General features: G+C 37.5%; 2 protein-coding genes across 2 annotated transcripts; one reads left to right on the plus strand and one right to left on the minus strand.

The window, feature by feature from the left end:
- Positions 1-4,517: 4,517 nt before the first annotated feature.
- Positions 4,518-6,590, minus strand: LOC149013522 (axial regulator YABBY 1-like). The gene is made up of 7 exons (XM_089158834.1): positions 6,222-6,590; positions 5,913-6,068; positions 5,721-5,838; positions 5,175-5,223; positions 4,963-5,038; positions 4,748-4,819; positions 4,518-4,643 (listed from the first exon to the last, which is right to left on the minus strand). The coding sequence occupies exons 1-7, from the start codon at positions 6,312-6,314 to the stop codon at positions 4,575-4,577; spliced, it is 633 nt and encodes a 210-aa protein (XP_089014960.1). The 5' UTR covers positions 6,315-6,590; the 3' UTR covers positions 4,518-4,574.
- Positions 6,591-16,549: 9,959 nt separating this feature from the next.
- LOC149013523 (VASCULAR-RELATED NAC-DOMAIN 6) lies at positions 16,550-20,838 on the plus strand. The gene is made up of 5 exons (XM_089158974.1): positions 16,550-17,020; positions 17,136-17,274; positions 18,671-18,762; positions 19,094-19,196; positions 20,225-20,838. Exons 1-5 carry the CDS (start codon positions 16,712-16,714, stop codon positions 20,452-20,454), a joined length of 873 nt encoding a protein of 290 aa, XP_089015100.1. The 5' UTR covers positions 16,550-16,711; the 3' UTR covers positions 20,455-20,838.
- Positions 20,839-22,189: the final 1,351 nt, after the last annotated feature.

Raw genomic sequence — 22,189 nt, forward strand, 5'->3', positions numbered from 1 at the left:
GATCAGAGAGTTTCTCTGGGTTCAGGAAATGGAAGCATTCAATGCATTCTTTTCTGGTGTGATTTCCTTATGGAGAAGTTTAGATATGGGTTGGGGGTTTCCTTTTCCTAATGTTTAAGTTTTTGTTCTTGTTGCGTTGAGACCTTAATGGGTAACTAGAGTATGCAGAATGGAAACCTGTAGCTGCAGAATCAGTCAGATAATTTATAATGTTAGTCTCGGCCAAATTGTTACCAATAGCGATCCAGGGGAGAGGACCTGGAGTTACTCAGGATTTCTTAAACCATTCTTGTGAAGGTCTGGGCCTGGAGGGCATTTATCCATCTTTTTGTTTGTTTTTGACAGATGGGTTGAGCAAATTGCACTTAGCAAGAGCGTGCTTGCAAACATTCTTTTAAAACTATGAGCAAAAAGACATCAGAATTTAAAAGAATGGATTTGCCATTTAGGTACACTTTCACAATGTAAAGGATTTGGAAATTGAACTTCTTGTTTGGCTTATTGGCTATCAGAAATTTATTCGTCCTAATTAATTTAAGGGGTTGTTGGGTTGTTCCATCCGTCGCCTACTATGATTATCATATCCTGTTCAAACATCGACAATCTTCAACAGGTAAGATTTTGTTAGTAATAATTAGAAGCCCAATGATTCAATTCATATCTTTTGTTTCCCTGATGAGTAGATAAAATAGAATTATCACTAGCGTCAAGCTTTTTTTCTTCTTTCAGTACACTTGCGTCAAGCTTGAGGCTTTGACAGCTGTGAACGCTCTGCCATTATTCATCTCCACGAATTCAGTATATCTTCTCTTGGTACCCAAAAAAGAAAAGGGCGTTTCTTGGTAGTGATCACTTTATTAGCTAGCTTGTATACATGAAGAAATCTTTTGCAGGATCCATGAATGATAGTAGCTAGATCACTTACTATACCTTGGTGGTGATGGAACGAGCTTCCTTTCATTAGATTAGAGACCAGGTTTGCTCAAGTGGACCTTTCAAGACATGTTGAAGGGCAGTAAGGCCCGAAATATCCATGAGAGTTTTTCAATGGAGTTGAGTCCACGGTATTGCCAAGTTCATAATCAATGAAGGGGCCTTTGATAACAAAAAGATCAGTATGAAATGTATGAAATGCGAGGCTGGCGAAAAGGACTGAAAAGCCGCGTGGGAGCAGTGAGAAATAAATGCTACACGGACCATTATTGATGCATGACAGACACTCGAACCAGACCCCTTAGTCACCTGATTCACTCTATTAAGCTACCCAATTTTCATAGGCCCAGTTCGCTTCCAAGGTTTCAGACTTATGGGCTAAGCCCATTTTCAAGGTCCATTGATGTATCTACTCCAACTTTCCAAGTCCATGCTCTTTAAACCGTATGCATAACACATGGAGGCCCTGGGAATTTTATAAGGTCCATTTCATAATGGATGAAAGAGACATATCCATCACTTACATCAAAAAATTAAGATTAAATGTAGAAGATACAAATATTTTAATTTTAATTTAATCTTAGCATTTTGATGTGACTCATAGATACATGTCAACCAAAGGGAAATGGAAGGTCCATTTCTTACATTATCAATGGCCCCGATAAAATTCGGTAGGCCTTGGCCTGTATTTATCTTGTAGTATCGACAAATCTTTTGCTATCAATATAGTTTGCTCTCGAAACTAGATTCGCTCATTCTTGTCGCACCATGTCCCCTCCTTAACAGTCTCCTCCTTAACACCCACCTAGAACATTGATTGAGAGGCATGGTGTGTCTTAGACGCCTAACTGCTGCAACGATCAAGGAAGGCGAAAATAACCATATTTATAAGAACGTGAAGCAGCACTCTATCCTAAACAGTCTCCTACTTCACACCCTACTGGCATGGACGAACTGCAATCCCAAAAAATCAGACTCAACTTGAAAAAATTTTCTGCCTTGAGGAGTCTATGTTTTTAGGGCAGAGTTTTTCATGCCTCTCAGATATTAACTCTTCTTTGTTAATTCTTTGATTGGTCAAAATCTATTAATTTTTACATATTCTTAGTTTCATTCTTCAATTCCATCAAAGTAACAACCTAGCTTCTAAATAATAGGAGACTAATAAATAGTGCCCCCCCCCCCCCATTCTTTCCTTCCCAACATCCACATTGACTTTTTTAGAGGTCAGTCCCTTCTAGTGTCTAGCTGAGGGTCTCCTCCAGAGGCCAATAGTCATTTGAATGTAAGTAGGGTTTTCATGTAAGCCATTTTTTTCAAAGGCCATTGATGTATGCTAATTGCTAATATAGCTAGCTAGCTAGTAAACCCAGCATTACAAACAGATAGAGACACAGTAAAGAGTGCTGCTCCATCAACTTTGCATTACATCGAATTCTTATATCTATTCCAAAGACTGATCCACTTCAATTATTTTTGGTATTGGTTCAAATGAGATTTTTTTGTGGTCTGTGATGACAGCGAAAGGTTTTATAAGTTTCTTTTAACCTGACTTGGTGAAGTGTTTATTGGTTTTGTTTTATTATTGGGTAAAGGACGGGTGTTGCAACATATCTAGAAGGGATGATATGCAAAGGAGCATAAGCCAACAGAAGTTATTAATTACAAAACGATCAATGGGTCCAGAAACTCGATCAGCTAGACAGTCAGGAGATTTTTTGGAATCCACCATTCATAGATTGACATAAATTGAACTTTGATGGTAGCTCCACTGAACTTCGAGGTGTCGGTGGAATAATACAACACGTAAACGCAAGAGTGGTGAAAAGTTTTTGGGGGTATTCTTGGAGTTATGTACAAACTATGAGACAAAAATTTATGCAATCTCAGATGGTTTAGAAAGGGCAAGTGAACTACAATTGGAAAAAGCATGGGTGGAAAGTGAATTAGCAGCAATTGTGGTATCAATGCAAAGAAGAAAGATATCATAGTTTGCATTACAAAGGTGGAATGAATGCCCTACAACTGTCCTTGAACTCAATTGAATGAAAAATTTCACACGGCTATGGAGAGACAAATGTATTGACAGATAATTTGGCCAATTCAGTGGCAAGGAAGCAGAGCTCAACTCCTTCAAGTGAATTAATGGTCAGCAGTGTCGCTAATGGAAATGGAAAGAGACGCGACAAAACAGTCAAGAGAAAGATTTGCTTACTTTTGTATAGGCTAGTGTCTTGAAGAGTGATGCAAAAAAGTATCAAGTTTACACTCAAGGGGAAAAAAAGAGAGGAGGAACAACTGAGGAGTAAAATTCAGGGTTCTTCACACTAGGGTTTTGGGTAGAGTTCTTACTGATCTTCCAGTGTTCTTGAGAGATCTTTAGTATATTTTCTTCCATTAAGCTGTGAGGCTGTGTCCATATATTCCACACCATTTCAACGTGTGGATGATCTTCAGTGTCTATCAAGCTTGGTGTTAAGTTTTTAGCACTCCTTCAGTACCTTTTCTTGTACATTCCTTTTTACCGCTAATACTCCATACGTTTTGTATGAGAATGAACTCTGGAATATAATTGCTTAACAATTGATGAATATTTGAGAGTAAAATAATCATGATATCAAATTTTTTTTTGGGCTGGAGGGATCTTGAATTAGTGAAACAAGCTGCTAACTCCCCTCCTAGCCTCCTTTACACACACACAGACTCCCTACTTTCAGGGTTTCTTTTCTCTCCACCAAACCCCAACCAAAAACTACGTCGATCTTCTCCTCCATTCCCCCCTCCTCACACACTACTAAAAAAAAAAAACCTTTTCTTTTTCAATATCACCATGCTGCAAGAAGGCATTTGTTTCTCCAAAAGAATTCTGGGGCTGGACCACTGGGATTAAAGAAGGAAAGTAGATTCTCCATTCTGATTTTGATAGATCATTTTGTTTTATTTGGTTTACGAGGAACCCTAGCTGCTGTAGTTAGTAAGTCCAAGCCTAACCTAAATAGAACAATAGAATTAGAAGATTGTTGGGCATGCATGGAGGGATTATGGTGAATTATCAGTTAAGGGATCTTGTATCATTTCTTCTTCTGGTAGTGATCATTCTACTGGCTAATTTATTATCAGTTGCAGGTGAAGCTTCAATTGTTGAACACCTTCAATGGGTTATAGTTCTCTTGGTTTCTTTTAGGTTAAAAGTTTTGGGGTTTGAGTTGGGAGGCCGAGGCCAGTGCTGATTGTGTAACGGTGGCTGATGCTTGAATGTCATAGTGTAACTTTTTTCTCACTGGGGCTAACCAAAATGAAGAAAGGATACCAAAACACAGTAGTGCAAAGCAGTAAACTAGCTAGTAACATAAATTATCACATCCAAATTTTCAACAAACGGATATGATTCTCCAAACTAGAGCAAGAGTTCTGTAGATCCAAATTACACGCATCTTTCTATCAAAAGATAGACCTTCATTCTCAGATTGTATTTGGTAAAACTAAACTGGATCAACAAGACTTCAAGGCCTTTCTATCATTCTTGACTTCAAAAGCTAAAGAACCATGACTGTCAGCAAACCTCCACGAGAAGAGGAGAGGGAGAGGGAGAGGGAGAGGGAGAGGGAGAGAGAGAGAGAGAGAGAACAGACTACCATTTCTTAATAGGGGGAGACTCCAACATTAGCGGAAGTGAAGAACCCATCTTTCATGATAACGTCCTCTCCTTCCTTCACATAACAAAACACAGATAAAACATTTACTAAGGATAAACTCGGAGCAGGTGAGCACTGAGAACTGAGTGCTAGAAGTAGAAGAAGATGAATAGTGGTACCTGGCGCACATTAGTCTTCTTCATAGTCTGGTCAGGCAGGAGACCAAAGTGGATGTGTGGGAAATGGGCCCACTGTAAACAAACATGGCAAAACAAAACAAAACAAACCAGCCCGGAAATCAAGAAAGTCTAAAAAAACGATATACATGAAACCCTAGCATCTGTAAAGAGATGCAAAATCTAAATATGAACCCTAGAATTTTCTTGGATCTCACATTCTTTGCAGCGGCGCTGAAGGCTTCTCTGTGGGTTATATCAGGATTTCCAGCTTTGATGCGCTGGATCTCGTCCCTGCAGTGCGGATGGATTGGATTCATATATTCATGTCAATATCATCCATATGCTAGCAGGTACCAGAGTTTTAATGCATAATTAAGTTTAATAAATTGGAAAATCTTTTCAAGAAACACTTCTCATCAGTCCTCACTTGATGAATCGGTTGTACGCGGATGGGACTCTCTGTCGCTTCTCCGGAGCTGAACAGATAGACAGACGAACAGAGATTAGAACCAAGAAAAAAAAGAAAAGAAAAGATAACAACAGACTTCGCTGACTTTTGTGAAATTCTGCTTTTTAGATTATTCACTTTCAGTTATACCCATTCTCATCTGCAGAATCAGAAACCATTTGTCTGGGTCTCTATCATCTACATTTCTAGAAGCAAAAGAAGAAGAAGAAGAAGATGATGATGATGATGAAACCCCATACTCACATAAAGAACTTACAATGGCAACAACTACATGTCTAGTTTGAGTTCAGAGAACAAAATACAAAGGGAAAAAACATGAAGCCCATTTAGTCTAATGTTTATTTATGTTTAAGTTGTTTGGGTTTTGTCCAAGATTAGTGTTTCTAGGGCTAGTGAATGGAATTCGAGTTGTTGGTGATATTAGCACAGAGTGATGCTTGGAGAGTTAAGACCCTGTATTATGTACAAGAAAAGAAAATGAACGTGAAAAGTTAAATGACTCACGTCTATTAGCAACTGGAGGTCGAGGGAGCTCATCGTTGCCTTCACGAAGGGAACCCGTAAGGTCAGTTGGGTTAGGTTGATCAACCAGCAGATTCGGTTGTGGGTTTGGGGTCTCTTCCTGAAATACAAGACAATGAAAATAGTAAAGAGAAAGTCGTGCACTGGAATTACATGTAGACTAGTTTTTTTTACCGGGAGGTTGTGAGAAGGAGAGAAGAAAGCATGGTTTAGGTGAAACTGATTTGTTGCAGGCAAGAGCAAACTACGCATGTTGACGGACAGGAGGTTGGTGCAGTGACCACATCGGACGGTAACCATCTTGAACAAGCTGCTGCAGGGAACGCTCACCTACGTGAAGCAGAGAAATGTAACATGTGAGTAGAGAAAAACAAGACCTAATATCCTAACTAATTGAAGGAAGCTGTTTTTGGGTCATGATTCATGAATCGGATTGAGAACAACACATAAGGAAGAAATATGGTAATTGATTTGGATACTTACAGCGAGAACAGTGTCGCAGAAGGTGCAATGGACGTAACAGAGCTGTTCGGAAGGAGGGAGGTGGTCCAGTGAAAAGGTCGAAGAGGAAGACATGGTTGGTTTTCCTGATTTGATTGGATTGGATTGGATTGTCTGATTCGATTGATTGAGTCAGTATTGAGGTGGTGGTGGGCTTTTGATTGATTGACTGATTGATGGATTGACAGCTTAACCGCCTTGGATGTGCTATTGATCTTCGATCAATTCATGAGTTACAAAAGGAGAAGTAGAGGAGGAAAGAAAGCCGGAAGAAAAGCGAGAAAGAGAAAGCGATCGAGAGGGCTGGCTGGACGGATATACTAATGGAACCCCAAACTCAGTGGTAGGAACACACAAAGAAAGCTTCTAGGTTTTATATCCGAATCTAGTAGTAGTAGTAGTAGTAGTAGTTGTGGACTTGTGGTTGTTCTATACTTAGGGAGCTTTGTACATGTAGTGAATGTAGAATGTACTCACTGAGAGTGTAGAATGCCAGAGGTGGAGAGGAAAGGAATAGCCAAGTTACCTTATCTCTAACATACGCCCGAGGTTAATGGTTAAGAAATGTGTGGACGCCATTACCGATGATGAGAGAAAAAGAGAAAGAGAAAGAGAAAGAGAAAGAGAAAGAGAAAGAGGGAGAGACAGAGTGCTTGTGTGTTGGGTTGGGAGCAGCAGAGGCGGCAGAGGTGGGGGAGAGGTGTAAGAAAGGGACGTGTGCATGGAGTGGTTTGCTTTCGCTCATTCACCTGTTGTTATCGGAGTTAAGAAGGGGGTGTTTGTGTGTGAGGAGAAAGAAAACAAGCAATTTTTCTCTTTCTTTCTCTCTCTTTCCGAATTGAATTGAATTGAATTGAATTGAATTGAATTGAATTGAAGTGTACCTCTTTTGTAACTCCCGGCAATAAGCCTACAAATTAAGAGACCCCCCGCCCCCGTCTCCGCCTCCTCAGGGACTCCTGCTTTTAGAGTTCACCATCTCCAAGGTTTTTAACTTCTTTCTTTACTAAAATCCATCTGTTATGATCAGTTCTTCTGCCAAAGTAACCCTAAAAAGCTTTGCTTACTCACTCCTGCGGATTTGACCACTCAATTCCTTTCTCACCACTCTCTCTCATCAAACACGTAATTTAAGTCGGTGAAGGAAAGGACAGTAGGCCGCAGAGATCCTCTTCTTCTGCTAGCTGCTTTAACCCTGTTGCTTGCCACCTTTGTCTGTCTGCATTCAAATTTTCTATTATTTCTTTCATTACTTGTTTGGGCTAATTTTAGTTGGTCTTCAACAGTTAATCCATGCTTCCTTTCCACTTTCCTCCACACGTTTCTAGGGTTTTTTTATCTTCTTTTCCCCAGATAATTCTTCCCCCTCTAGCTTTCACTCTGTTTTTGTTACAAATGTAGCAAAGCAGCCCCGACTTCGTTAAGAAAGATGGCTCCCCCAGTCTCCTTCCTTACTATCACCATCCATTCTCCACTTGTTACTAAGCATTGTGTTTCCCTCTTCCCTAAATTTGCCCTAAACGTAAAGCTTCACTCACTCACAAAAAACCTACCTAGGAAGGAATTGAAAAGGCTCCAACCTTAAAAACGCTATTTTATTTTATTTTTCTGATAACCCACCAATTATGACGATGGAAAGAGAAGGAGAGAGAAGCACAAGCGTTCAGAAGCTTTTCCCTTTATTTATTACATGTAAGAAGAAAGGTGTTTGATGATTCTTATGCAAATTATTTTGCTACATGTAATGTTCAGAACTGATTGATTTTCACTGTCTATGTCTATCTAGACTCTCAAAAACATTGAGGCTTGTTGGTCTTTTAACGACCTCAAATTTTGGTCCAAGGATAAATCCTTACATATCCATCCAATGTGAATTGAATCATGCATTTTTTGGGGGACAACACTCAACACTGAAGCAAGTAAACGGTCCCCCCAGGGCCCAGAAGTTAATTAACAAGTGATATATATTACCCTACTTCTACTTGTATGGGGCCGGAGAACATCAGTTCATGACTTCATGTACTATCACCATATACGAAGTCAACCTTATAAAATATGTTTGATTGATTGCTAGATAGCTCCATCAGATGATCCAGACTCGGGAGGGAGGGAGGGGGGAGATTGTAAAACTGAAACAATTAAGCTGTCCCTCGACGAGCAAGTAAGCAACCACCTTCAAGATGAGGAGTAATTCTACCAAAAAAAAAGAGAAGATGAGGACTAATTAATGATCATATTTAGTCTGATCAACCAAAGGAAGCTCAAGCTACATGATTGTACAATCATCACCCAGAGGAAAGCCGAAAGGTTTTTTGAGATAACACTGTACAGGTGGGGATTGTGTCACGCTGGAAGGAAAGCTCCAAAACTGACTCTACTACTACTACTGGGACTACTGCAAGCTACTGTGACTCTCTGAATTGCTACAGTGTTTAGGTCTATTGGACAGAAACTCCACCAGGTATGGTATTGGTAGGGAAATGTATATGGAATGTAAATGACCCTACCTTAGCTAGCTGTTGAATCTTGCGCCCGTACTTGGGTGTTCTTTTTAACACACACTTTCTTTCTTTCTTTCTTTTTTTTTTTTTTGGGTAAAATTTTAACACACACTTTCACCAGGCTGATTGAGTGATGAGACCTAAGACTTCCATGCCAGAATGTCTCTAGGGTCAGGGCAGTGACCCTGAAATCTGACCCAGTAATGACAAAAGAGTTCTATTTCTTTTTACTGTTAGGAGATCCAATAATGATTCACACCATGCATACATATAGTGCTGCTTACTGTTTGGGTCTCCATTTCTACAGCTCAACCACTGACTGCACAGTCACCACTCACCAGTAGTAATAGCTTACTGGATACTGCAATGGGTGTTGAAGCCCCATCATGTGGCATCCGACCACAAGACATGAATGATGGATCCACTTGAGCATCAGCTAGCCCTCCATCTCTATGTGTAGAAAACATTAACACAAGGAACGTCGCTACCAATGCTAACCAGTAAAAAAATTCTGGGAGACCTGCCTTGATTGTTGTTCCATCTCATGGGTCATGATATGTTTGTCGTCTACTCTGTCTCTCGAATTCCATTTCAGTGTCTTCATATTCGTAGAACGAATATATTACCTTGCTCAGCTTATGCATGCAGGCATACATGTACGGTTAGCTGGAGGCTATCGCAGGCTGCAAAAGCCAGCGCTGAGTATTGTTGCTGTTGGCTAGATTATGGGTATCTCTCTCTCCAGCCACACCACACAGAGAGAGAGAGAGAGAGAGAGATGGGTGTGGGAGGTTGTGCTTGTGCATTGAATTGTAACTCAAAGGAAACCCTGAGGTGTTTGATGTTTCGGAGTTACAGCTTTAGTATGGTTTGCCTTCTCTGTGGCAGTAGAAGTACGTTTGGGTGGTTTGGGCCGGGATTGCTAGATAACCTACTACGGGTCCTCCCAAATGCAAGGCAAGTAACCTTGCTGAGAGTGTTGTAATAATAGGGTTATGTCGCTTATGTGATGTGAGATTAATTCCTTTTAAATGAGAACATGATTAGCCAACTTCACAAAGGGATGAGATGGGAGATGCGACTTCAATTCACGGTTCATAGAATAGACAAGGGAAGCAGAAGAAGAAAATCCTACCCACCTAGCTATTAAGACATCTTTCAATTTCGAATGAGAGAAATACACCCCAGATGACTCGGCCCCAACATAATTGGTTCCTTTCTGACCCATTTGGAGATTGAGTTGGAGCTATCCATCTTACAAGGATGACAAACATGAGCATAAGATCATGTGGGTAATCAATAATTAACCTGTAAGTTACCCTAATGGTCAGGTAGCGAATACAAATTCTTCACGTAAAGTGGATCATTAGGATAACCTTGAAACACAAAATTTTCCCTCTCCTTGAAATGCCTTATATGAGTTTGTACAGTTGTACTAGGCTGGAACTTAAGGTGGGTGGCAGCTAGAAATCGATAATCTGCAAAGCCAAGTGGAAGGGAAGGGAAGGAAGGGAAGGGAAAGGTAAAATAACTCCTCAAGCAGGGAAGGAGAAGAGTGAAATACTGAAACTAGGTCTGACTCTGGACGAAAAAAACAGGGAACTAGGTCTGATTTGCGCAAGTTTGAACTGCAGCTAGGCACCTGACCACTGGGATTAGATAGGGTTCACATGGTAATACCTGAATTCTCTGTAGAACTATCTATCGCAGACCCAGATATAATCTAACCTGACTCTTTGATAAAAATAACTCTTGGCTCTTGGCTCTTGGCTCTTGAGCTTCAGGGCACTAGCTAGCTTGTCCTTGCTTCTTCCTTAATTAAATCTTCTCCAATACAAATTAAATTAAAGGAGGGAGAGCAGGTGTGAAACTGCTTCAGTAATTGCACATAATAGTGCAGCTTACAATCTAGGTCAAAATTTGTATTAAAGACAAAATCTCGGCCACTTATTTCATGTCATTTTGTGTAGTTGATCTTTTTTTTCTTTCATAAAATTTAACCGTGAAACGAGTGATTAAAACGTTATGTTTGGTTACAAATTTCAATCTCAACCACCGTGTACAGCAGCACTCCAAGTAGAGCTCTAAGAGATCATATGGGTATTTATTTTTTATTTTAACCAATAAGTCATGATATGATTAATGAAGAGATTCGTTCACATGCCATATTTGCACTCTTTTTTATTTGATTTTCGCCAGATCTTTGTACCTATGTAGTTAACTAGGTGGGGCCATCTTATTTTTGGGCGAACATCAACATAGAAACACCAAGTACAAATGTAAGAAGTCAACAAGATTCCAACATGATGTTTATGGGCCAGGCTTCCCCACGCATGCCCCAGATGCTGTTTCAGCTAAGGGTGTCAATGGTGTGGTTTCGAACTGGGCCTAACGGTTTCGGGTTGATAAACACGTAGCTCAAACAAGGCCCATTAGCAAAATAACAGTTTTTGGTGCGGTTTGGGTTCGCGGGTTGACTAACAGTTTATGGTGTGTAAGAAAAAAAAAAAGAAGAAACAATTAAGCATCCTACAACAAAAGCAAAAATTATATGGAAAACAAAGTTGATATTGGTCAATTTTCATTAAAAAAGACCCACCCATTCTATAGTAATCAAGAACCTAGATATTAAGTAGTAAAATAACTATTTGATCTTTGAATTCATACTTAATTTTTTTATTTTTTTTTTTGGTTTGCCAACCCCGGTTTATAAACCGGTGGTTCAACCCGCATCGCACACCTGGCTGTGAGTGGGTGAGTCTCCCAAATGCGGGGATTTTTGCATCCACAAGGATTCTATACTCGAACCTTGCTTAAGCGAACCAAGCTGCTTACCATTTGAACAAACCCCCGTTGGTTATACTTAATTTTTTTAATTGTCTATACCAACTACCTAATGGTAATATAATGATTCAAATACTATTTAATGTAAAATTACAAAACAGGTTGTAAACGGGTTATAACGATTTGCTGTTCGGTTTCAGGTTGGTGAGGGCTCCACAACCCTCAGCCCAATTACGGCCCATTAAGGTTTAGTTCGGGCTGGTTCGAACTGTTTCGGGCTATAACGGGCCGGTGCGGTTCGGGCTATAAATTGACACTCCTAGTTTCAGCTAATAATAAATCGCCTTTGAAATCTAGCGTCAATAGGGATATTTATGGCATACACCCCCTCACATAAAACGGTAATATATATGTGAAAGAGCCTATAACTTCTTTTCATGTATAATAACTAAATCTAAAATATGAAAAAAAAAAAAAAAAAAAATGCTTTAACAATTTTTAGTCATAAATTAGACTAATATGTCCAATAAAAAATTTAATTGTAAGGTGTTTATATTTTGTAAAACATAAAGTAAGGTGTTTGTGCCTTAAGGCTTCAATTTTGGAGTGTTAGTGCAATTTGTTTTAAATTTTTACTTTGACATATATCAATGTAATATTATAATTTTCTTTTAATAAGAGTAATATCCTAATTTTTATGTTTAGCATCCAACAGTCCGTTCGACCATTAGATGATGTCAGGTGTATTTTTTCAATCGCAATTATCGATTTAGGCACATGTTTAGGTTGATAACTTAAGTAGTTTTTGTTTTTATTTTTTATTCTTTTTATAACACCATCACGTGCAATATTTAATGGCTTGGAAATAATGAATATACATGGCTTTCATCTAATGGCCATGGATTGGATGCACTACACCCTTAGACTCAAAGGATATGTTTCCTAATTAGACCTATTGATTGTCTACAAATATTGACTTTCAAGAAAGATCATAGATTCTTATTTTGGCATGTATCCTTGCGATATCATATCTTTTAGAAAAATTACGTATAGCCACTTAGGTTTATAATCAATTATATCTGTTATCCCTAAAAAAATCAATTATAAATACCTTTTATTATTAAGGATTAAGGTTAAGTGATGATTTCATCACTTACAAATATTAAAATACCAATCTTGCCCTCTCTTGTTGGATTTTTATCTAAAGTAAGGGATCCAAATGTTATCCCCACATGATGAACACGTGGTCAATTTTAGATCCTACGGTAAAGATGAACCAACGTTTTTGTTGGTGTTTGATTCAAAACCAACTTTGTGGATAAGGATGAAGTATTTTCCACCGAAATCATTCACCTTCCTCCTCCGTTCCTGGCCGTGTCACGAAATGAAAGCAATCCTACTCTCCCTTCTTCCTTTAGTGAAGCAACTCTTGCCTCTATTGCACTAGAGAATGTTGTCGTTTATCCACCACTTCATGTATGACAGTTCGACTTCAATGCTATGAACAATCTAGATCGAAATCTTGACCTTCCATTTCACATAAATGTGATAATACATTTTTTGGAAAAAACGGTCGAAATCGAAATCTCGGTCGACTATTCGTTGCAGGTAGGTGTTGCACATTAATGGCGTAGCACCCAAGCAATTTTAGATGTATGGACACTAGCATAACCCTCGACATAAATTATAATCTAATCAGAGTGGTTCCGGGTTCAATTAGCATGTAAGGCTTCATTTTTGCAAAATCTTCTTCGAAAACATCACGATGTAGGGAGACAGAGTGTTCCAAAGCTTCATCACCAATCGGATTGTGTCGACTAAAGTAGATATCCTCCACTGGAGTGGTGGAATATATAGGACTTCCAATTTATATATAGAGATTATTTTGTGCTGGAATATGGAGAAGGCGATCTCTCAGTTGCTTTGCATCCTAATTCACACATAAACTATATATGCAGATGTAACCTTAAACGGTCTTGAGTTGAATTATTCAAGTTGAGCCCTCCGATGGAAACCTAGCCGGTTCCATTGTTCCAATCCAAAGCCACTGGTACAATCCCCCTCTCCTTCGACTGAACCATGCAAGAATTTGAACCCTAGACGTTTTCTGGTCGCACTCGTCAGACGTTTGGGGGCATCTGTGGTTGTATTTCCTCTTCAATGCACTTTCATTTTGTGGCGCCGCCAGCAATGGATGCTGGCGGCGCCAGGTGAAGGATTAATTCCGATGAAAAATTTTCATCCTTGTCAACATGGGGGGTTTCGGATCTGGACACCAACAATAACTCTGATTCCTCTGGATTGTCGAATTTAAAATTGACCACATGTTCATCATCTAAGGGGTAATATTATTAGGATGCTATACTTAATAAAGGGTTAGATTGGTATTTTAAATATTTGTTTGGTGATGACATCATCAATTAATTCCAATCCTTAAGAATAAGAGAGCATTTGTAATTGATTTGTTTTCAAGAATAGTAGATTTTTTTTTTATTATATTAACATATCCCAGGTAATAAACTTGAAAGAAATATTGTTTACACAAATAAAATGAAGTGGAACCAACCACCAAAACCTAGAGAGAGCAAAAAGATTTGCTCCACGAGCAATAGTATCAGCAGCAGAGTTTGAAAATTTGCTAATAAACCTGAAATCAACAAAGGAGAAATTTGCAGTAAGCTATTGAATTTCTCTAATAATACTCATACTCACTCAATCAATAAGTGGATTACTACCATTTAAAACAGAAATAAGAGACTAACATCTCGAGAATAAAATAACTCTATCAAAATGAGAGTTTAATGCTAGATGAAGTCCATCTCTAATAGCTTCTGCCTCTACAATAGTGGCTGAAGTGCTAAAGCAGATCTTAGCTTGGGCAGCTATAAAACATCCAGCTACATCCAATGGGAGAGCTCCACGACCTCCTTACAAAGTAGTTTTGTTCCATGCCCCATCTGTATAAACCTGGTATATATCAAGAGAAGATAACAAATGAGGCTGATTGTTATTTTGAAAATAGACATTTCTTGGTATAAAAGAGACAATATTGTTTTGACATTCACCAATTTCATTAACTTGAGAAGAGAACCAATTCATAATATGTGGAATTGAAATGCCTTTGCCATAAAAATTAAAATTGTTTCTAGTATTCCAAATACACAAAGACAAAATGGTTCAAAGAATAATAGATATAATTGATTACAAACCCAAGGGGTTCATATATAATTTACTTTAATTTTCGTGTAGCCACATATTGAGTAGGCATAAAAATGCTTATCAATCCAAATTAATGTCACAGTTGATTCAACTTGATTTCACTGGGAATATATTGGCTTCCGGATAAGATGAGGTTTAGTCTGGATTGATTCTCACTAAGTCCACAATTCAGTAGAACTAGTATTTGTTTTGAACATGTGAAAGTGTTCCTCCCCCTCTCCTAGCAAGACTAGCCATAGTCACTTTCATATTCAGTAGTTCGATTATTAATTTAGCCCATGGTTATTTATTTTGGATTTGAGAATTATTTGAAATAATTCAATCAATCAATTTTCTGGTTTGGTCAATAAAGCGGTCAAAAAACGTATAAATTAAAATTCGGATTTGGATTTGAGAATTATTTGTTTGCTAAAAGAAAAATCGAGTAAACAATATAGATGTCTAAGTCAATCAAATATTAACGACATTCAAAATAAAAGTAGAAGTGTAGAGACAATAGAGAAGACAATACACTTGAGATCTTGTTTGTGGCTAAATAAACTAAATTTAAGAGAAATTAATTGTAAAAATAGTCAAAAGACTTTATTAAACAAATACAATTTATAATTCTACATTATATATTTAATTGTTTATCAAAATCTAAAACTAACATTGACACCCAATAGATAAGTTAATTATATATAAAAAAAAAATAGATAAACAAAAACTATGGTTGTGGAAATTACAAGTTCAAAAGTGGTGAATGGACAAAATCTTTAGATTCATGAATGTAAGATTTATACCCATTTGGTTGTAGAAATCTTTAGATTCATGAAACCTAGAAATTCATATTTTTACACTAAAAATGTGAATTTGTAGATTTATGGGTATGGGGTGAAACCCAGAGATTTCATTCCACATATTCGATTAACCAAATACTTAATTTTATAAATTATGACTCCATAGATTTGAAATCTCTATATATTTAAAATCTCTAGACTCATGTAACCAAACAAGCCCCAAAAGAATGTGCATAAATCATTTGTAGAAGGACGAATCCCAAAAAAGCCCATAAGTGTGTAGAAATTGTTTGCAAGAATATTGTATAGAGAAAATTTGTTGAGAAAGATTACCACTAGACGTGCTAAGGGTGAAAAATTGATGAGTTTTCACGTTTTTTTTAGCAAGAATTAATCGTTAATTTTATTCATATGAGTAAAAGTTTGAGTAAAAGTTGAGAATTTTATTGAATCAATGTGATAAACACATATTTGAAAGAATAAATCGTATTATTTAAATTCGGATAATAATTCACAAATTATTCGGAGAATTAAATAACTATGGTCCAACCTATCCCTTACTCACACGACATCAAACAAGTTCAATAGAAGAAAACTCTGGTTATTTTGTAAAATGTTGGAACCCTATTCGATTCATTTGGATCATGTCCTCGTACAAGGACATCTGAGACCTAATAAATCAATTAAATTGAATCAACTGCCTTGGAATAAAATCCATTTCACTAAAGACCCCGTGGCTAATTCGATGTCTTTAGTTCTTGGGGTTTATTGGATTTATATGCCATACATATGGCTTTAGTTGTGTCCTATATGCACCATTGTGAGAGTAGAAGGATGGACAGACTCACCTAAGTGAAGAGAATCTGGGGCAATTGAACCGGGCCAATCTGCCGGATCCATGAGTCAGGCTGGTAACCACAAAACTAGGCCATAAATTGTTGGGCCAATTGGTTCACACCGCCAACCGAAACCGATTGGACCAGAGCGGCTTACAACCCTACTGGGAGTTGGCTTCACGGATTTACACTAGAGTTCTAGGGTACCAGTTCGCGCCTTCGTTCTTAAGCCTCTCCTCGAACTCGAAAGAGAACTGTTGAAATTCGACTGCTAAAGTCGGTGATTCCTTCCTTTCTTTTTCGTTAACTCTGCAGAGCTCTTCCTCTGTTGCCTATTGAAGCGAAAGGGAGTCATGGTGAGCAGAAGGCAGAAACTGGCTCGAAAACAATTCAAGGAAACAAATCCTGCTCTGTTTCCCAAACCTGAACCCACGGCTCCCAAGGATCCTAGCTCAAAGAAGAAGATGAAGAAGAACAAGTTCAAGCGCAAGAAATCAGAAGTGAAAGGACCAAAGACTAGTGATAAGTCCAACAAACCAACCTTCAGAAAACATCCTCTCAGAGTCCCTGGAATGAAACCGGGAGAAAGCTGTTTCATCTGCAGAGCCAAAGATCATATTGCAAAACTTTGCCCCGAAAAGGCCCAGTGGGAAAGGAATAAGGTCAGAATTTTCTATCCCCACGTCAGTTGTTTCGTTGCTTTGGATTCATTCTAGCATTCTCTCTGTGTGTTCATTTAGACTCATGATGAAACGCATTGGAATTTCGCTCCATCAGATTTGCTTGCATTGTAGACAGCGTGGGCACAGTCTCAAGAATTGCCCGAACAAGAATAATAAATCCGGCGAAAAATACTGCTATAACTGTGGCGACACTGGGCATTCACTTTCTCACTGTCTCCAACCTCTTCAAGATGGTTAGTATTCATCCATCTCTAAACACCTCCTTTTCACCGTGAAGAAAGAAATTTTCTTCTAATTAACTTTTTCTCGTTTTGTCTTCGTGAATTTATTTGCATGCTGGTCTGTTCGATTGTTGTGGTGGTGTACACTATTGATGCAGCGAAGTTATGTTGACACGAACTCATCACATTGATTGACTGACGGTTGTTCAATCTAGACTTAGTCAAGGTCTCTAGACCTTGTTCTCTCCCTGGCATGGATTTACCATTAGTCTATATGCCAATTAGGTCATCCATTCTTTAGCTGTTCTGGTTTCCAAACTATGCAATTGTATGAATTGTTTGACTTGAGCTTGTGGACGGAATGTGCAATTAGTTTCCTAAAATATTTCCAGTTGAAATGAAGAAAGGATTTTTTTTGGGTGATTTTAATATACTCATGTAAAATTCTACATATGTAGTTATTTTGTTACAGGACATATTTTTTATGAACAAGTACTTTATTAACCAAAACAGTGTACCAGAATTACAGGACATGTTGCTTGTACTTTTGATGAAGATTTCATCCTTATTTGTTATTTCTATCAACTCATAGACTGTTAAGATTAAAAAAATGGTGATTTAGTAAGAACTGAAGGGAATAGAGATAATTTATTGTACTACAACACCTGTAGCCCTCAAAAACAACAGATAACCAAAATATTGAATAGGTTGAATTTCATGTGACCAAGGTAGATTTATAATTAGTAGGCTCTATAATAGGTACCAAGGTTCTAAGTGTAAAGTATAGTAAAAGTGCGTTTTAGGAGGACGTCCAGCTTCTGTGGTTTCAATGTAAGTCACAGTAAGTGACTCTGACAGAACAAGCTGTTCTTCCAGATAGTTTTCTTGTCAAAAAGAAAGTTATGTTTCTTGTTCTTCCTTTTTCTTTATTGTGTTTTAGATCTGTGGATTTGAATGCTCTTGGTTTCATGGTTACTGAATAGATTGAAGTTCACCTGAGGGTTATTCAAGTTAAGCTTTCCTTGACAGTCCTAATTTTCTGTCATGAGGTAGATAATCGGCTTTCCATGACACTGTCTATATATTGGATAAGTTTCAGAAGGCAGGTATTTTCCTGCATGGCTATGAGAATGGTTATAAAAGGTCAACTTTGGTTCAATGAGGTGTATAGTTGAGGTGGACTTCCCAAAAGACTTGACATGTGGCTAATGGAAGTAGTTCATTCCCAGCCAATGATCTATTGTGCAGATTGACCTTCAAAGTTGCAATGCAACTCATGTGACATTAATGTTATTTACTATGAGTATAATGCAAGGCTGAAAGACTTTTGATTTTATCTGGTAATGAATGCTATTAAATTGTATTGCTTCAGTGCTGTTTTTGATATGGTGGCTTTTTCTAAATGCAGGAGGCACAAAGTTTGCTAGTTGCTTCATCTGTAATGAACAGGGACACTTGAGTAAATCCTGTCCTAAAAATACTCATGGAATTTACCCAAAGGTACTTCTGTTTTTTGGCATCTTACTAAAATGTGAAGTTTATTACTAAGAAAGAGATGTTGGATTACTCAATGGCCTCCTACTTTCTTCCTTAGAGGGACAGCTTTTGCAGTAGGTCAAATATGTCCTGTCTTGGTATCTCAATTTGGTGGTTGGAACTGGCCCCCCCCTTCCTGTTTATAGCGTTTATCTTTGACAACTAGTTATTATACCATTGTTTGGATCATTAGCATATATGCTATTATATCCTGTGTTATCTTTTGTTCGTAAGGTTTTATTTAATTGTTAGGAACACACTGTAATGTCTTGGGTTGTTTTTTTTTTTTTTACAGGGTGGTTCTTGTAAAATATGTGGTGGTGTAACACATTTGGCAAGAGATTGCCCTGATAAAGGAAACAGAAGTTCTATTGCTGGTACTGGAGTAAAAAAGACTTGTAAGATATTCCTAATTTGCCATCTTTCGACTCTTTTCACAGATATATTCCAGTATTTTAGGTCGATGATTTTGTTTACTGTTTATTTCATGGAAGTAGTACCTTGTTCTCTAGTTATGACAAAAACAGCAGTAGAACAGTCAAAAATTCTAACAAGATGTCTCATCTCCAAAACCTGAAAAAATAGACAATTTCAGACTTAAATCGGTGGTATGTACATGAAGACAAAATCATGACTATTGTAGTTTATGACCATACCTTTAACTCATGGGAGTTGAAATGTATCATAAGGCGGGCTGTATGGCATTTAAAGCAGAACCAGTCTCTTGGAACAGTTGCACAATGTGTGCATTATATGTAAATCAATCACATCTGTTGTGTAGCAGGTTAACACAATAAATAAGTTGATTAAAACCAAAAAGTAGCCTTAAAAATAGATTTATGTGGGAAGAATAATTAGGGAAAGTAAAAGAAAGATCTAGAATGAAGACAATGGTATAGGTTGATCTACTGTGCGAATTAAGTAGAGTCTCAGTCATGAAGAGTTTCTGAATGTCTGGTAGTAAAGTAAGGGCGACATGGTTGATTATCTGATTCAGTTTCCTATTAATATTCCTTCAGGAAAAAAGGGAGGGAGAAGGGTGATCTTGGTACTAATAAAGATTGATTTTGTGTAGTAGTGACTTTTCTTTCCTTGGTCTTCTTGTAGATGCCAGCTCCCTAATTTACTTAACCATTGGTGGTTCCTTTTATGATTAAGCAATGCTTCACTGATTCTACTGTTTGCCTTTTTCTCCATTAGAACCCTTATCTTGCTTGAAGTGATTTTGATTTGCTGAACCTGTTTAGTGATTGGACGCCTTTGCTCTTGATTAATTCCATCAACCTCTTAGTTTTAGATTTGTTTGCCAAATTTCCGTCTCCCACCAGTCTTACTAGCACTCTGGTTATCTCAGTAGTTGCTGATTAATCAGTGACAATGAAGTATTTGCTTGGTGATATATTCTCTCTCTTTTTCCTTCTTTCAGTTTCAGGCAGCGATGATGACGAAGAATGCCCGAGAAAGCAGGTTGCTTCATATGCTGTAGGGGATGAGCTTGAAGATGATTTTTATGATCCCATTGTTGATGATAAAAATAATAGTAACCAAACTACTTCCAAGTCAAAACTCCCTTCTGTTTCAATAGATATTGCAAATAACAGCCATGTAAAACCGATGAAGAAACAGGGGCCTAAAGTGGTGAATTTTGTGGGCTGAGAATGGTTTTGGTTACACTTGCTTCCATTTGTCTAAGGTGATAACTTCCTACTTAATACGTTTTAGCCTAAATGATGCATGTTTCCTGAGTTCCTCATAGCAAATTGCATTAAACCCTATTTTGTTTTTTCAGTTTCTACCATTTTACCAGGGCTTTTATATTTGAGTCATTTGACCGAGAGTTTATTTGCTTAGAGATGCCATAATTACTTATATCCACTTAGTTGGTTATAGCTCTTTGATGCAGTCATCTTTTCTTCATGCCTGTGTAGTTGATTGCTTTCCTAGGTCCGCTACCTGATTTTGTTTATTGGTTGAATTAAGTTGTGAGGCTCACAAATCCTATTGTAAATTCTACAAATTGTAGAAGTAAAGAGAAAAAAAAAACATATTATTCTCATGACTACTATTTTTTATTTTTTATTTTTTGGGTACAAAGGCGCAATACTATTATTCTCAATTCTCATGACCATTTACTTCTCCAGTAGTGATGGTTTAATTCCAACCCTTTACTCTATCAAAGATGAGGCAATGTAATTGAAATTTTGACCATGTTTTGAAGAAGAGGGGAGGGATGATGATCCACGACAATTGCTGAAGATAAATTTGATCCTATTGAATGGATGTATACGTATGCGTAATCATGTCTAAACTTGGTTTGATTGAAAACCTAAATTTTTGTTTTTGGCCAAACACATTAAACTTCATTCAAAGAAACAAGTCTGGGGAGATCTTCCCAACAGATTAAATTGTTGTCAGCTGCAGACCTTTAGGTCCATGCTCACATGTTAAGTGTTTTAACTCTATTGAAACATATCATGTAACATTTATTATGATTACCCATAAAAAAAAAAGTTAATTAATTATTATATCTATGAATTACCAAATTTTTTTTTTATTATATCTATGAGATCCAAGATTAAGAAGAATGCACAATGCTGGTTGGATGTAACGGACCATGCTAATACAAAGGTTCATTATTTTGGTTTGATTATAAATTAGTAATTAACTCAAGACTGATGAGATAGCGTAATATCTTTGTTCAATGATGAGAAAAATCAAATTTCGTGGAAAGAGCATATCATCACATCAAGACAGAGGGTGATAAAAGGATACTGTTTCTCATATATACATATAGGGAATTATGCTCTTTCAGTGGGAATACTTTCGCTTTTATATATACGTAATACTTTTTATAGGAGTTGAGGTGGACATTTTGTGTGTGTCTGTGTGAGGCCAAATTAAACAACCAAGAACAAGGCCAAACAAAATATTGGATAGAAAATTGAGAATTCTGTTTCTCAAAAGTTTCTTTAGAAGTAAAAATATTTAGATGGCCTCAAAAGACCACACAAACATGGTTTTATAGTATAAAGAAACCAAAAACACGAAATTATGAAAAATACCACTGAAAATGGTAAAATGTCTAAAATGCCCTCAAAATGATCCAAAAAAGTGAAAAAAAAAAAAAAACCCGACATTCATCATTGCAAAACTGTGTCATTCTCACGAGCTCATTTTCGATCAACATGACAAATTTCAACCCATTCCAAATCTAGGACCCGAGATACCTCATGGGCAATATGCATTAACGTGTGAGAGAGGGAGAGACTGGAGGGGGATAAGTAAATTATTTCCCTCCATGCATGGGTCATGGGTGGTATATCTTTTTATCAAAAAATTTCATTGCTCATTGGCACCCTAAAAGCCTAAGGAGGGAAGAAAAAAAAAACCT

The sequence above is a fragment of the Hakea prostrata genome, chromosome 6, assembly GCF_041222555.1.
Source record: "Hakea prostrata isolate BN-2017 chromosome 6, UWA_Hpros_2, whole genome shotgun sequence".
Lineage (NCBI taxonomy): Eukaryota > Viridiplantae > Streptophyta > Magnoliopsida > Proteales > Proteaceae > Hakea > Hakea prostrata.